The sequence below is a fragment of the Neodiprion fabricii genome, chromosome 6 (assembly GCF_021155785.1).
Source record: "Neodiprion fabricii isolate iyNeoFabr1 chromosome 6, iyNeoFabr1.1, whole genome shotgun sequence".
Lineage (NCBI taxonomy): Eukaryota > Metazoa > Arthropoda > Insecta > Hymenoptera > Diprionidae > Neodiprion > Neodiprion fabricii.
This window is the reverse complement of record NC_060244.1, coordinates 24,810,229-24,824,243: the sequence shown is the minus strand read 5'-3', so window position 1 is coordinate 24,824,243 and position 14,015 is coordinate 24,810,229. Positions and strand designations below refer to the sequence as shown.

General features: G+C 35.3%; 3 protein-coding genes across 6 annotated transcripts; 1 reads left to right on the top strand and 2 right to left on the bottom strand.

The window, feature by feature from the left end:
• The first annotated feature begins 6 nt into the window (after positions 1-6).
• On the top strand, positions 7-3,744 carry LOC124185822. Its single transcript, XM_046576957.1, has 11 exons — positions 7-181; positions 351-696; positions 927-1,072; positions 1,262-1,469; positions 1,542-1,743; positions 1,817-1,937; positions 2,020-2,179; positions 2,260-2,591; positions 2,678-2,754; positions 2,888-3,226; positions 3,396-3,744. The coding sequence occupies exons 2-11, from the start codon at positions 384-386 to the stop codon at positions 3,439-3,441; spliced, it is 1,944 nt and encodes a 647-aa protein (XP_046432913.1). The 5' UTR covers positions 7-181; positions 351-383; the 3' UTR covers positions 3,442-3,744.
• A 727-nt stretch (positions 3,745-4,471) lies between these two features.
• On the bottom strand, positions 4,472-5,560 carry LOC124184612 (protein yippee-like 5). Its single transcript, XM_046574512.1, has 3 exons — positions 5,340-5,560; positions 5,052-5,242; positions 4,472-4,935 (listed from the first exon to the last, which is right to left on the bottom strand). The coding sequence occupies exons 2-3, from the start codon at positions 5,210-5,212 to the stop codon at positions 4,746-4,748; spliced, it is 351 nt and encodes a 116-aa protein (XP_046430468.1). The 5' UTR covers positions 5,213-5,242; positions 5,340-5,560; the 3' UTR covers positions 4,472-4,745.
• Positions 5,561-5,979: 419 nt separating this feature from the next.
• Positions 5,980-13,158, bottom strand: LOC124184611. 4 transcript variants are annotated; one of them, XM_046574508.1, is made up of 8 exons: positions 12,914-13,158; positions 10,210-10,404; positions 9,557-10,009; positions 9,223-9,410; positions 8,993-9,115; positions 8,814-8,921; positions 8,447-8,736; positions 5,980-8,283 (listed from the first exon to the last, which is right to left on the bottom strand). In XM_046574508.1, exons 1-8 carry the CDS (start codon positions 12,938-12,940, stop codon positions 8,204-8,206), a joined length of 1,464 nt encoding a protein of 487 aa, XP_046430464.1. In that variant the 5' UTR covers positions 12,941-13,158; the 3' UTR covers positions 5,980-8,203. The 4 variants fall into 4 exon arrangements, with proteins under 4 accessions (XP_046430464.1, XP_046430462.1, XP_046430465.1 ...); XM_046574506.1 differs by having other exon boundaries at positions 5,980-8,286; positions 12,914-13,157; XM_046574509.1 differs by having other exon boundaries at positions 5,980-8,286; positions 8,993-9,064; positions 12,914-13,157.
• Between the last annotated feature and the right edge of the window lie 857 nt (positions 13,159-14,015).

Below are 14,015 nucleotides of genomic sequence, written 5' to 3'. Positions count from 1 at the left end.
AGGAGCTTGCCTGTCTTCTGTCACGTAAAAAATTTACGAATTTTACTCCGTGAAGCCGTATTGTCGGCTCGTAAAATATTGTTTTCTTATAGTACGAGCCTCAGTGGTTCAAATCGGTGTCTCCAAGACGAAATGTGCTCTTCAATACGCCTTATTCTTATTAGAAACAAATAATTTTGAGGTTAGTGCCCAACTGTCAAAGTTTGAATTAACACCTTCATTTTTTTTATGTACACAATATTTTCAGTCTATTTACCTTGTTCTTGCCGCCTTTCACACATTGTGCGAATACCTGATAAACGGGCATATTTACGAACGAATACCCAATGGCTTCATTCTTCCGATTTCAGACTCATTTCACCCTTTGATCAGCGTTTTCAACAATGTCGCATGAAATATTGCATCTTCTATGCAGCCCCATGAAGCTTGAGCGAGATCAGGCAATATCTGAATTAAATAAAACACTGCCAGCTTCGAGCCAAAGTACTGTGCAACAATTCAAAAATGCCTTAATTGCTACAGCTACAAACAAAGAGGCGCCGTGGGAGACAAAATACGGCTGCTTATTAGGCTCTAAAATAGTTGTTAGTTATCTTAACATAGAAAATGAAGACGATCAACTATTTATAAATAAATATAAAGACACCGCTCTGCAGTACCTAATTGACGATGAGCCACGAGTTCGAATAGCCGCCGGTATGTAATTTGAAACTGTCGCTTTGGCTATTTGCCAAAAAAGTATTTTTAATTCCTTGTAATAGTATTCAAAATACCAACTGTCATTTATTTTAGAATACATTAGAGGAGCCGCTTTGCAATTACTTATTTATTTAGTTTTTTGTTTTGTTTATGTTTCGTTACTTAGCATACCTAGCACGTTTACCTTTTTTACTCGCAATAGTGTAATGCTAACTTTCTGGTCACAGGGGAAGTACTGGGAGTACTTTGCGCTAAAGCAGGCCCTCTCTTGTATTCTGAGATAAAAACATCCCTTGTTAATCTCTTATCGAGTCAAATTGATTCTCAGAATACAGATCAGCAACAGATTATGCATAAAATTGCATCCAGCTCGGTGAGTAAAGCTGTAGTAAGATAGTAGCCAGTTAATTACCTTACTCTGACTCAATAAAAATCAGGAGGAACTTGTTATTCTCCGGATATTCTGAATTCAATTTATTAACACCATTAGAGATATAAATTGTTTGCCCTCCGATTCTTATAATACGCTAAACAGAGTTCAATCGACATAAATGACCATCAGGACACAGGTGGCTCGTCAACCGCTTTAGAAACAACTTTAAAATGTCTACAAAATATTGCTGAGGGATGTGGTCATGAATTTCAACCATTCATTGACTCTGAGATGTTGAATTTGGTGTTTCGGAGCACCAAGCACTCCTGTCGTTTTGTTAGAGAAGCTGCATTTTATCTTTGTGCTTCTTTAGTTACTAACGCAGTGGACGAATATGGTAAGCGTCATTCTCTGCCAAAATCACAAACTGAAATTTAAAGAAATTCAATCATAAAAAATTATTTGCTAGATTATGGCGAGTGTGACAACACTGTTATCAATACGTATGGCAATGAGTTTGCCCATAATTTATCATCTGGCCTATCGGACAACTGGTCGCAAGTTCGCTTGGCAGCCAGTGTCGCAACTAGAAAGTTTTTGGTTGCCTTACCTATGGCCAAGTCTAGGGAAGCATATTATCCTGAACTTTTACCAAAGATTTGTTTAAACAGGTGTGAAATCAAGGACTTACTTTTTTCTACTCAGCTGAATTTCACAATGCCAATTCAAATCTGATTGTTTTAGGTACTACGTAGCTGAGGGAGTTAGAAATTATTCACAAGAAACCTGGAGACAAGTTACGGGTCCCGACGGAAAAGTGCTAGTAGAAAGATTTGTGAACGAAACAGTCAATTATTACATAAAGGTAAGTTTTGTAAATTTTATACATGCATTTTAAAGCACGAAGTTAGTTTCCTCACAAACTGATAATTTATTTTTATATTCAGACAACAGAATGTGATAATCATGCAGTTAGAGAGGCAGCTTGTTCATGTATCGCAGAATTAGCAACAAAAATTGATTCAGAATGTGTTCGGCCACATGTTCAGCGCCTATTATCTACCCTTGGTATTTGTTTTCAAGATGATTTCTGGCCAGTTCGCGATGGTAATATGTTTTAATACTTGTCCCGTTTCCATAATGATTCAAACTAATGTTGAATATTCAATCTTCATATAAAATTTCAGCTGCGTGCTTAGCTTGCGGCAGCTTGATACAGTCTTTTCCACAAGAATCTCAAAAGGCTCTTCCCACTTTGTATCCTATGTTTTTTCGGAATTTGGAAGATCCGATTGCAAGTGTGCGCCAAGACGCAGCTATCGGACTAAGTAACACAGTCAGAGCTTATGGTGCTTCAGCTCTGGCTGAAATTCAGCCGAGAATGGTAGCGGGATTGAATGGTGTCAGAAATCAGCCAGACTCTAGTCTTCTATTTTCAGAGCCTAACTCTAAGCTAAATACAAATTATACAAGTACTCGTAAGTGTCCGCAAGTTGCAGATCCCACTGATGATGTACCAGTAAGTAAAAATTTTTGGGCATACACACTAATAAAATGATGAGTTTTTTCGCATCTGGATATTCTAACAGATGAGTTTGTTCACAGATGTATGAACATAACAGAAATACTGACTTGGCTCACGTGAGGCGTAAACCAAGCGAGCCATGGGAGCTAGCGGATGGGTATTTAATATTTATTCTAGTACAAAATGCCCAAATTATTACGATATCAAAAAAGTTCAATAATCTTTATAGAATTTCTTATACCATTAGTAGATTTTATGCCATATTTACGACTGAAAAAAAATGTTGTTAGGTGTTTACATCTACTTGGAGAATTAGCAATGATTGGAGGACCTGCATCAAGCGTAGTGACTGAAATTTTACCGCTTCTCGCTGAAATTTCGAAGCTGCGTCACTACAGCAATCATTTGCAGCTTCTAGAAAATTTGTGCAAAACACTTCCCATTATTTGTACCAGCATTGGCAAAAAATATACGAAATCTATAGTGCAAGATTTCTTTGATTCAATTTTCTATGCACTAGAAAGTGAAAATGCACTCACATCTAGTGCTGCTAGTCAATGTTTAAATACATTGAGCTCCCTTATTGGTCCCTCTATACTGCGTGCAAAGGTGCAATCACACAATCCAAGGTAAATGTTTAATTTATTTGACCGAATGAATTGCTATCACTAACGTTTTAAAGCACCTCTCTTATCTATTCGTCACTTGTGACATCAATGCCAGATGCTTGTTATTATTGTATTAAATAGAACAATTGTTGCTGTTCCCAAATAAAATCATGCACCATTATTGTTTCAGCTATCTTCATCATTTGGATGCAAATATCCACATAGCACCGTTATAACACCAAAGTTAGACAAGAGAAATTTATACTGAACTGACCAAGTTTAGAATTATAAATCAATTTTCAATATCAGACGTATAATTGCGTGTATTTGCTTTGTGAAACAAATTAATTTATTATACGTTTCATATAATGTATGTGTGCTTTATGGCCAGCATTTCAAGAGCGCCTTAAGAATTTCCAAATCCATCGTCAATTCATACAATTTTAATAACTGTATATCTATCAGCATGTTCCTGTTTTACCTCTGCATTCTACGAATTGAATTTTGTAAACTTTGTAAATCTTGCTTAATAAAAAATAGAAAAAAATCGACTCTAAAAATTCCAATTTCAATATACATATTCTATTATTATGTACTAGAAGCTGAAATTTGGAACTTGTTTGTCATATCTAAAGAAATATGCGATCAATGTGAAGGATAAGATCCTTGGGAGAGAGAGCGAGTAAAGTTTAAACTTAATTTGGTGCTATAATAAATTGGATATGAAATATTCTATGGATCGTATTTTACGCAAATTGCCACAAATAATTGAAATAAATATTTCAAATCGAACAAAATGCTTGCATTAAGATTTACGTTTATTTCCATATATATATATACATATATATATATATATATATATATATATATATATATATATATATATATATATATACATATATATATATATATATATATATATATATATATATATATATATATATATATATATATATATATATATATATATATATATATATATATAATATATGTATAAAAACGTTAATAAATATAAGTCACTTTTTCAGGTCTTGTATCTTCAATTTCTAAATTTTTGTTCTTTCCAGCATTGTTTGCTCAGAAACTTGAATGATAAAATTAAGATCTGTAGCTTCTGAATAGTTACTGCTTTCTCAAAACGCACTAGGACATCCTGTATTTAATTTTTAACATCAAATTCTGACAAGAACTCAAAGTGGAGATAGGAACCCAAAGTCCTCAGTGACAGATATGTTACAGAATATTGAAGGAAATCATCACATTTTATACTTGAATCAACTTAAACTTTATACATGTATAAATATAATAGTGAACATACAGTTCTAACTAAAGTCAAACAAATATATTACAGGGATGGATGCTTGCTGCCACAGGTAATACAGACTAATATCAATACAACCTTCATCGCATTGGCTAACAGCAACAACCCGAACCAATTTTGTTAGGGTAATGATGAATTTTGAGGAATATATCGCCAAATAAAGTTTCTCATTACCTGTGACGCTCAGCACCATTTTTCTCGCAATTGTGGGCTCAAATATTAGATATTCTCGCCCATTCCATCACTTTCAGTGACAAGCGCTCGCTCTAAGATGACCCTGCCTTCTTTGTATCGCTGGTTGTCATCCGTTGCAAACTCATATACCCATCCAAGTTTGGCATCACAATTTTTGCAGCTAACATCGCGCACCATGTGTCGACCCGTTAGCATGACTCTGTCTTGTACCTCGCTAAATATTATTCAATCAATTAGATTCTGTAATCTGACATTGAAAATATTTTGTTTTTTCATACATATCATATAAATCAAGAAGCTTCAAACGCCCCCATTCTATTCAGCAGTTACCTGTAATTGAGGTTTACCACTTTATTAAACAAAAAGGCTCGTCCGGTCGCCCCCGTAAATCTAGTGCTGATTAATTGGCTGCGATTCGTTAGATTCGTGTCGCAGGAAGCGCAGGAGAATAGACGAACGCCTCCGATATGCTCGAGGAATATAACCCCCATCTTATTCGAAACAATCTAATTCCAGCTGATCTGTAATTGTAAATAAAGCAAATATCAAGTCAATGGAGGGGGGCTAAATAGCCGACACACCGAATGTAAACAAAGTCAGCGAATTGAATTTACCGACCTTCTTTCGGCCTCTGTCCAAAATTATAATACGTTCCGCGAATAAGCCTCGGCGGAACGATTTCGACTGATCAACACTTCGTCGCGTCGAACTTATGACTGCGAGGAGTCATTGAAACTGTTGAGGAATCCCGAAACGATTCCAATCTCCGTAGGCCTTCTCGAGAAACAAAACCCGCACGACGAGCGACGATGTGTCATGGCTTACAAGATGGCGACAGAACTTATTCCCGTTACATACTTCGAGATATCTGCGGAATACTGCAGATGGCAGCATCTCCACTGTTATTTTCCTTGGTCAGCTGTTTACGAAGCGCGTTAAGAACAGCTGATTTTGACAGATAAATTAGTTTATTGCGGATCTTTGATAACTTTCAAGCGTTTTAGATCTTATTATATACCGATGAGACGTGCATACGAATTTTAATGTCGGGTTTTCAATCGATCAATTATAGCTGTTACTACCCGTAGACAAACATATTACTGAACTTAGATAATAACAGAATAAATACGTATAAACAAGTCATTTTTGGTAACGTTTTAGATACGCTTTAACTGTAATTAGTGTTCAGAAGCAGGTGACAAAATTGTTACATCAAAATATCATATATTTATTTATATAAACAGTATACAATATGCTACAAGTATACAATATATATATATATGCTTGTGTAAATTACATATTTTAAAGCTAGTTACACAGATTTTGTGCTGTAAAATTCGAAAAATTTCAATTTCAAAATACCTCATCTTTATCTCCTTCTCCCTTGCGACTAAACATTTTAATCCAAATACCCGCTTTCCATAATGTTTGAATAATTCGGCAGATCGTAATAGCGTTTTTTATATAGTATGTAGATTGAAATAGAAAGACCGAGAGATATAAGCTTTGAGAAAAAAATTTTTTCCAATCAAATTAAATCATGTTGGTCATTGTTTGTAAATCGGTACATTTTTTATCTTTTCAAGGCACGTTTCAAATAGAATAATACATATCTCCTGATAATCATCCAACAAAAAATTATTAACAGTTGATAGCGTCAAACGTTGATTGAAAAATACTAGAAACAGTCAGCTTCGTGGCTTTTATTGGGATTAGGAATAGGGAAAGAAGTGAGAAAAGGAAAAGAGGGAATGAGGGACATGGCAGGTATAATCAGGTATCTGTAGAGGTAGGCCCACTGAAGCTCCACAAAAATTAACCAAGGTTGACTGTTTTCACGTATTCTTCAACATAACACTTTTAACAATCTAGAATTGTTTCCAAAATTAATTTTTTGTTTTTAACACAATTAAAGAGATATAATTGATAGAAAAATATAAAACATTAAAAATTCCTTTTAGCCAAAATCACAGACAAGTCTCTTACTTTCTCCACCAGTGCCAACAAACTGGTATCCACAAAATCTTAATTCTATGTACGTTAGTTGATATAAATATTATTAATATACAATCAAATATATTAGTTTTAGTAGTCTTATCGTTACAAAATATATGTAAGTATTCGTACATACGCATGTACGTACGTATTGTAGGGTTGGTTTATACATTTTGATTATATTTTTTTTGTATTTTTTGTTGGTACTGTTTGTGTTGTTTTTCTATCGAAAACAAGAATATTCCCCTCATTTTGTATTTGTTTTTCTTTTTCCTGTCCCAACTGTAATGGACTTCGTAATACTGTGTGCCAGCTATTTGCAATTCGTACACCAAACGTTTACAGAGTACAGTCAGGATAATTTATATAGCTGTTACATAATAATAATATTTCTCATTATCATCATAATTGTTATAGTCAACAGTACATAACAGAAACGTCAGAGATATTCAGTACCCATTAGATTTAGTTACGGTCGCAGCAATCTCAGACAAACCGGACTAATTCCTAATATTGAAAAACCTGCTTTCAGAATGGATCTCATCTTCCGTATAAAATTTTTATATCGTATGGTGTATTTGAATATCTTATTGAACTCTTTCAAAAGATATCTATTCATAGATATATACATATATATTCTCGCTATATTCTATATTCACTAATTAACTATACTGTTTAAGAAAACGTCAAAGCACCATGACATCCGGCTAGTTCGTTTAGATACCGATCGTATGGACAGAAAACAAGATTGGGTATGCACATATATGCATTGCATAAATGTTCGTTAACGTTTACTATGTCAATAAATAAATTTTCAACACGTATCAGTTTTTTTGTTTTTTTACCAATGCGGACAAAAATTTTCGGAAGAGTGAGAAAGAGAAATCTGAAAGAAAATATGAAGCTGCAGATAATCACAAGAATCACATTTAAAATTCAAACCAAATATCCATACGAATCTGGTATCGTTAGAAATCACATAAACGAATAGTAAGAATTGATTATCAACGGAAAAATAATAATGGTATATAGTGTTAGGTACATGCTGCGGTAATAACTATCGTATAAATGTAGCTCGTATTAAAATATTTAAAAAATATCCCTGTTTACCTATACTATACGGTCACCTACCACTATGTGTATATAAACATAATTTCTTATATTAAGTTTCATAAATTTAATGGGGCATAATAGTGTATCAATAATAACAATAATAATAACGTTTATATGCGTATATGTATATATAAATATATACTGTAAATATACCTTGAAGGAGTTCACTCATTCTCACGGTTCGAGCCAACTCACAGCAGTTGATGCAAGGCACAATGTCACCTCGAGTGGCTGGACAAGATCGCTTCGAGAAATATTCACAGTACGTATATATTTGTATGTGTGTAGTATCAAATTACATATTTTGGTTGTGTTGGGGGTTGTATTACGTTAAGTTAATTCAAACTCTCATATAAAGTTTGGAGGAGGCATTATTATTTTGTGAGTTTGGTTCGGTCGGCAGCAACTGCTGCAAGGCAGGCCAGTGCACCAAGGTCCGGAGGTGTACCCCATTCTACTGGTTTAATTAAATTTGAATGAAATTTCTTCACATTAGAACAAAATTATGAGCTACCATTGTCATTAATAAGTCAACTCATAATGAAATTATAAGGTATTCCATAGTGAATTTAACTGATTTTTAAAATACTATACTTGAACATTTTTTGAGCACATACCTTTACTGTCTTGGTTTTCACTGCTTTGAACTGTACAGCTTGCTCCAGCATTACGTGTGATGCTTTGTTTTCGTGCTTTTCGCTTTTGACTCCCGACCAATAACGCTCTTTCTGATACGTCATTCGACTGCTTAACGGTTGACCAGTTACTGTGTTCGTGACTCAAATTATTGTGGTTTGATTTTTGTAAGATCTTTTTCTTCTTGATACGCTGCTGCTTTTTCTTTTCTTGGAATTCTTCTAAACTCAGAGATGGCAGCGCCTCTATTTTTTTTTCTAAATTAAAATCTCTGTGAAAATATGTCATATTATTAATAAATCGATTCCTGAAACAGTTAAAAAATCTCTTTCAAGTGCTCTTACTCACTCAGCCTTGAATCTTTTGCGAGGGGTCCAAGTTTCATATTGCATTTGACCACCTGCTTCTTCTGTCTCTGTTTCTTCTGGCTTTGAAGCCTCGAGCTTTCCCTCGGCACTATAATCAGCAGTAAGAATCATAGGAAATTCTTGATGACCTCAATAATTGTATGAATAAAAAATGACTACCTTTCCACCAGATGTTCTAATTCACCTCGAGTACTACTGCCACCCTCGCTGCTCACGGAGTCAGTCTTTTCACTGAAATTTGAAGAAATTGAATTCCTCCTTTCAATTGTTTGTTCTTCGAGACTAGAAACAATAACGTTGATCAAATTTTTCACCTAACAATATCAACGGAGTAAAATCACAACCAGACGATCAGTCGAGACTAAAGTTGAACACAGAAATTAGAGTACCTGAGAAATTCAGCTGCTCTTCTTCGCCTAGTCTGTTGCCCAGGTGGCCCGATAGGTCGCGACTGTTCTGCAAGAAATTTCTGGTAACGCAATCCCTTGCAGGTTCTCTCTCCCCGAAAAGTACTTTCCTCAGGCGATCCTGCACCTTCGTAGTACAAATTATTGGCACTCTTCTCATTGTCAACAGCCTGTGTGCGAAAAAAGAGTTACTCGATATTTGTCTGGGCTTCAATGGTGACCTTTGGACCAATGTTACAGTTTGCAATAAAAGTTCCGAGAGGAAAGAGCATAAATTTTTTTTACGTATAACATCATCCTATAGAGTACAACTTACGATAAGTTGTTGATTATTGTTGTTCGATTCTCTCTTTTTCTCACCAAACAAGTTGATCTTAATTTCCCTTTTCTGACTGACTGGGTGTGGAGGCTCCGTACATCGTTTTTTCGGAGGTTTTGGTATGCTATCATTGTTATCATTTGTAATATTATTTGTACCGTTTGTTACTGGCAAAATTTCTTCCGTTTTTATTTTTTGTGGGGTAAAAAGGGAACTGAGACCACCAATTTGAGACTCATCTGCCAATTTTCCAGGCTGAATCGATTGTCCCTGTCTCTTGTCAAACGTTGTCGAATCTGTCGCGGAGCTGTTCAAATATTGGGCTTGCTGATCGCTCAAGTCCAATTCTTGTTTCTTATTGGTTGGTCGAGTTGTTAAAGTACGTAACGGTGGGGCAGGTAATTTATACCATTTGAAATCTGGATTCGCATTCAAAAACGCATCTTTGTACTGAAAGAAATAAGAAACCAACCGTGTTATTTCATTGAGTTTTGGCAAATAGCCATGTATCTATCAGTTAAATGTATTTTCTCTAGAAACTAGCTCAGCATAATTTTAATAGAAAAAAGCATTGGGCAAGGAACAGCTTAAATTTATATCAGTTATTAACAGCTGCTGAATTTTTGCTCTCCACTTATCCTATCTCCTACCTCTTGCGCAAGATCGGTGTAAGAACGTTTCTGATCAGGTTGAAGAGTTGCCCACCATTCGCCGAGCACACGAGTTACCGCACGATTCTCTAAATGTGGAAAGCCAATTCGCACCGCGCCACGATGTCGTTTGCAGAAAATTAGGAATGCATTCATCGGACGCCTTGCATGATGCGCTGGCTCCCTTTGATCCTGCTGATCAATGCATGAAGTGTTAACCTATTTCTTTACCCACTTATTACTCTTATACATGAGTTAAAAATTTATCCATCAGCAAAATCGTTGCTGACTTATTGTTTGAAAATTTTTTGCAAAAATTGGTTACATCCATTTTATTTAATCTTTTTTTCATAATACTTATTTACGATACGTGAGAAATATTTGATACTCATTTTGAATTAAAACTTATCAGGCTTGTTATAGAGGAATAAGATTCCTGGAAATTCTATTAGAATATAAAATTATCTGCGAGTTACAACATAAATGAAACTTGGTGTCACTGTTTGGAAAAATAGTTCAATGACCTGATTGCAAAACATGTATCCAAGAAGAGAAATTAAATTTGAAATTTTCGTTCATGTCCCTTTACATTAGTCCACTTTGGGAATTTTCCAGATTTTGAACAAACCTGCTTTCAAAGCATTCATTAATAAGTGTAGAGTAGATACACTTTTATCAAGTATAATTAGAATTTTCATGCAATACTTATAATATTATTGTCTTGGATCTATAAATATACCTCGAGAGGAAAACATGATTGTCTTGCGCCTTGAAAAATAAGTAAGACACCTGAAACATCTATTAAAGTGTTAGATGTGGCACTATGGCTGGTAATAAAAAATATCAAACATTAAATTATATTTACAAAACACAACCATTCTCATCGATGTAAATATAAATACCAAGGGATTTTTAGAGGCTGATTTGTCATGGATCAAACCTATTAAACTACATTTTAATGTAACAGAGTTCACAAAGAGAAAGTTTTACCGAGGTTGAGAAAATTCATGATTCTTGAAATGTAATTACCCAAAGTAAGCATCGCTTGATACATTAAAGTGTATGTACTGATAAACTAAATTGAAACAATTTAGACTGTCCCTTACAATTTTATCCGCCATATGTTCGAGGAAAAAATTCAATGGAAAGAAGATCAAGACTGAAAAATGTAAAAAATTCCATGGGAAGATGTAAAACTATTGCCTGTACTCTTTTTGGAAAAAAGAAAACTTTTATTGTAGTAGAATGAAAGCAAATTTTTTTAGATAAAGGTATTGAATTAAAGAAAAAAATATTCAAAAATCTTCCTTAGATGTTTCCAGACATCTAAATACATGGTTGAGCTAACTGCTATTTTTATACCATGATTTTAATGCTGACATTAGTGGCAGCCTTCTAACCTCAATTGTTAAGGAATCAACAATATGGACAAAGATGTTTCCATTTTATTTTCATTTATAACGCACTCAACGATCCCCACCATCGTCGCTGGATATGTTTTCTTGAAGCTCATGATTCCATTACAGTTTGAAGAAATTTCATACAGACAGAACTTGGAAACCTGACGTCGTTGACAGTCATGAGTTATTTGAAACAGTAATTTTCAAACTGACAGCTGCCAAATATTGTTAAGATACATATTTATTTCCAAATGACAAAAGTGCGAGGAAAGCATATGTGAGACATGAACTTCAAAAATCTTGAGACAGCGATCGGTTATCTGTATCTGGCAAGAGCATTTTTATTCAGCCTTCTTAATGCAGAGATGCGAAGTGGTAAGATTTAGGAAATATTGCAACTATTTTTAGTATTGGAGGTGATATTTTTTCAGTAAAATACAAGCAGACGCCCAGATACAAGGTTACCAAAATGTCGTTACTTCGTTAATTTTTTATTTTATTCCTGTGTCATGACTTTCATTCGCTTTCGAAAATTCCGTTTTACCGATTTATCGTAATATCAGTTCATTAAATATGGGACAATTTTGTTGGATCGATGACAGATTGTAGAGAAAATAAAGGAATTCGCTGAAGCAGTGTTTCTGTATTGTTGTTGAGTCATTTGGGAATATTAGGTGCTACAGAAACACCTCGGTCTTATTTGTTGGAGAGCTGGGATGGCGAGTAAAAAAAAAATATTGTCGAATTTGGGCGACGAAATGGGAGTGAAAAAGGTGGAGCCGTAATGTGAGAAATATTTGATCGTTCCCCGACGTTGTAGGTGTCGTAAAATAAGAGAAAATCCGTGACATATCGCAATGACAAAATGACAGCTGCTTGCAAGGAATGTAAATATCACGAATTGAATATCACCGATCTCGAATATACGTATATGTCGTAGGAAATTTTCATCAACGATATTTGACGAGGTTCTGAAAACGAGATGTGGTTAAAGATCGGCGATTATATCCGCCCCGTATTCCAACGTACATAAAGTAATTCGCGACGATTGCTTGTTGGTTTTTATTTGTCAATTATTTCTTCAAAAGTCTCAAGGTTAATCCGCGCTCGCCTGTCGTTGCTTTATTTTCTGCGATGACACGGTACCGAATTCCGATGATTTTCACATAAATTGACCAGCCGATAAGACGGTTGCTTCGTCATTTAACCGTAAAATGTATGCGGGATTACATGTCGTTTGATGATGAGAAAAATCAACCTTTGAACGAGCCAATTCTCATTTCTTAACGAGAAGAAAGACTCACCTCTTGACGTTGTTCGTTGGCAGCCATTTCACTAAGTTAGCGCATAATGTACTGCTTCGCAAAATACCGATAAATCCGTCGGTCTCGTTTATGAATTAAGATTTAGAGTTATTTCAATAATCACACCACTACCGTCAAACTTCCACAAAATATGTCCCTTCGTACTAGGACCGACGTTCAAACACTTATTATATAAATTCGAATGAACAAAAAAAAAACCTACTTCGCCCACCGAACGAACGTCAAATCCAAAGTGTTTTCGGGGACTTTGATGTAAAAATGTCTGTCTCTGTCCCCTCCGCTATCAGCTGATTGTTGTGAAAAGCTTCGGCCAATGCGCGCGCGTGCCGCTCAATTGAACGTTTGAAGTTGAAACTGACATTGCGAACGTATCTAACGGCTCAAGATTTCGATGTAATTTTAACGCGCCTATTTTCCCCATATTTTTCATTTACAAGTCACGAACCGTTTCGATTCCATTGACGATAACTATTCAAAATAACCCTCAATCACGTACCTCGGTGGTCAATCGCACGTCAATAAAAATTCCTTTAATTTTCTCGCGGCATCGATAGTTCCGTCAAACTCGGTTTTTCTTCTCAACCGTTGATCGTCGTTTAACCCCTAAAACATGCCAAATTTTTCTACCGCGGTTGGACGAAGTGCGGCGTAAACGAACGGCCGATAATCCGACAACATGTTTCTACAATTGGTGTCAGAGTTTTATACAACATATGCATAATCCAATCGGTTGCACGACTCGTTGCAACACTTTGTCAATTATTGGTTTGATTTGACATTTGACATTGTTTGATTGGTAGGTGCTGCCGCCCTAGCGGCCAGACGACAAACTAATCAAGCTTCACATATTCACAGCTGTGTATCTCGAACGGGAATAAAAACGATACGACCACTGTTTCGAGAATCGATTTTCACCGTTCACACGGAATTTGAATACATCTATCTAGCCTACGTGACAAATATGGACAATAATGTCTTGCACGGTTTACTTAATTGTCCGTAGATTTGTACAAACGACAAATTGTGAACACTGAGCGTAGTTGTCCGCTAGAATATACGATATGAAGAACAAAAGTTACGG

Bases quoted from the DNA above. Each gene is read 5' to 3' on its own strand.
- LOC124185822 (XM_046576957.1), top strand. From the start codon at position 384: ATGTCGCATGAAATATTGCATCTTCTATGCAGCCCCATGAAGCTTGAG. The intron at 2,180-2,259 runs GTAATATGTTTT...ATAAAATTTCAG, and splicing joins TTTCTGGCCAGTTCGCGATG to CTGCGTGCTTAGCTTGCGGC. The intron at 3,227-3,395 runs GTAAATGTTTAA...TTATTGTTTCAG, and splicing joins GTGCAATCACACAATCCAAG to CTATCTTCATCATTTGGATG.
- LOC124184612 (XM_046574512.1), bottom strand. From the start codon at position 5,212: ATGGGGGTTATATTCCTCGAGCATATCGGAGGCGTTCGTCTATTCTCC. The intron at 4,936-5,051 runs GTAACTGCTGAA...AATAATATTTAG, and splicing joins GTGGTAAACCTCAATTACAG to CGAGGTACAAGACAGAGTCA.
- LOC124184611 (XM_046574506.1), bottom strand. From the start codon at position 12,940: ATGGCTGCCAACGAACAACGTCAAGAG. The intron at 8,922-8,992 runs GTAGTCATTTTT...TGCTGATTATAG, and splicing joins TTAGAACATCTGGTGGAAAG to TGCCGAGGGAAAGCTCGAGG. The intron at 8,737-8,813 runs GTGAGTAAGAGC...ATATTTTCACAG, and splicing joins CGCAAAAGATTCAAGGCTGA to AGATTTTAATTTAGAAAAAA.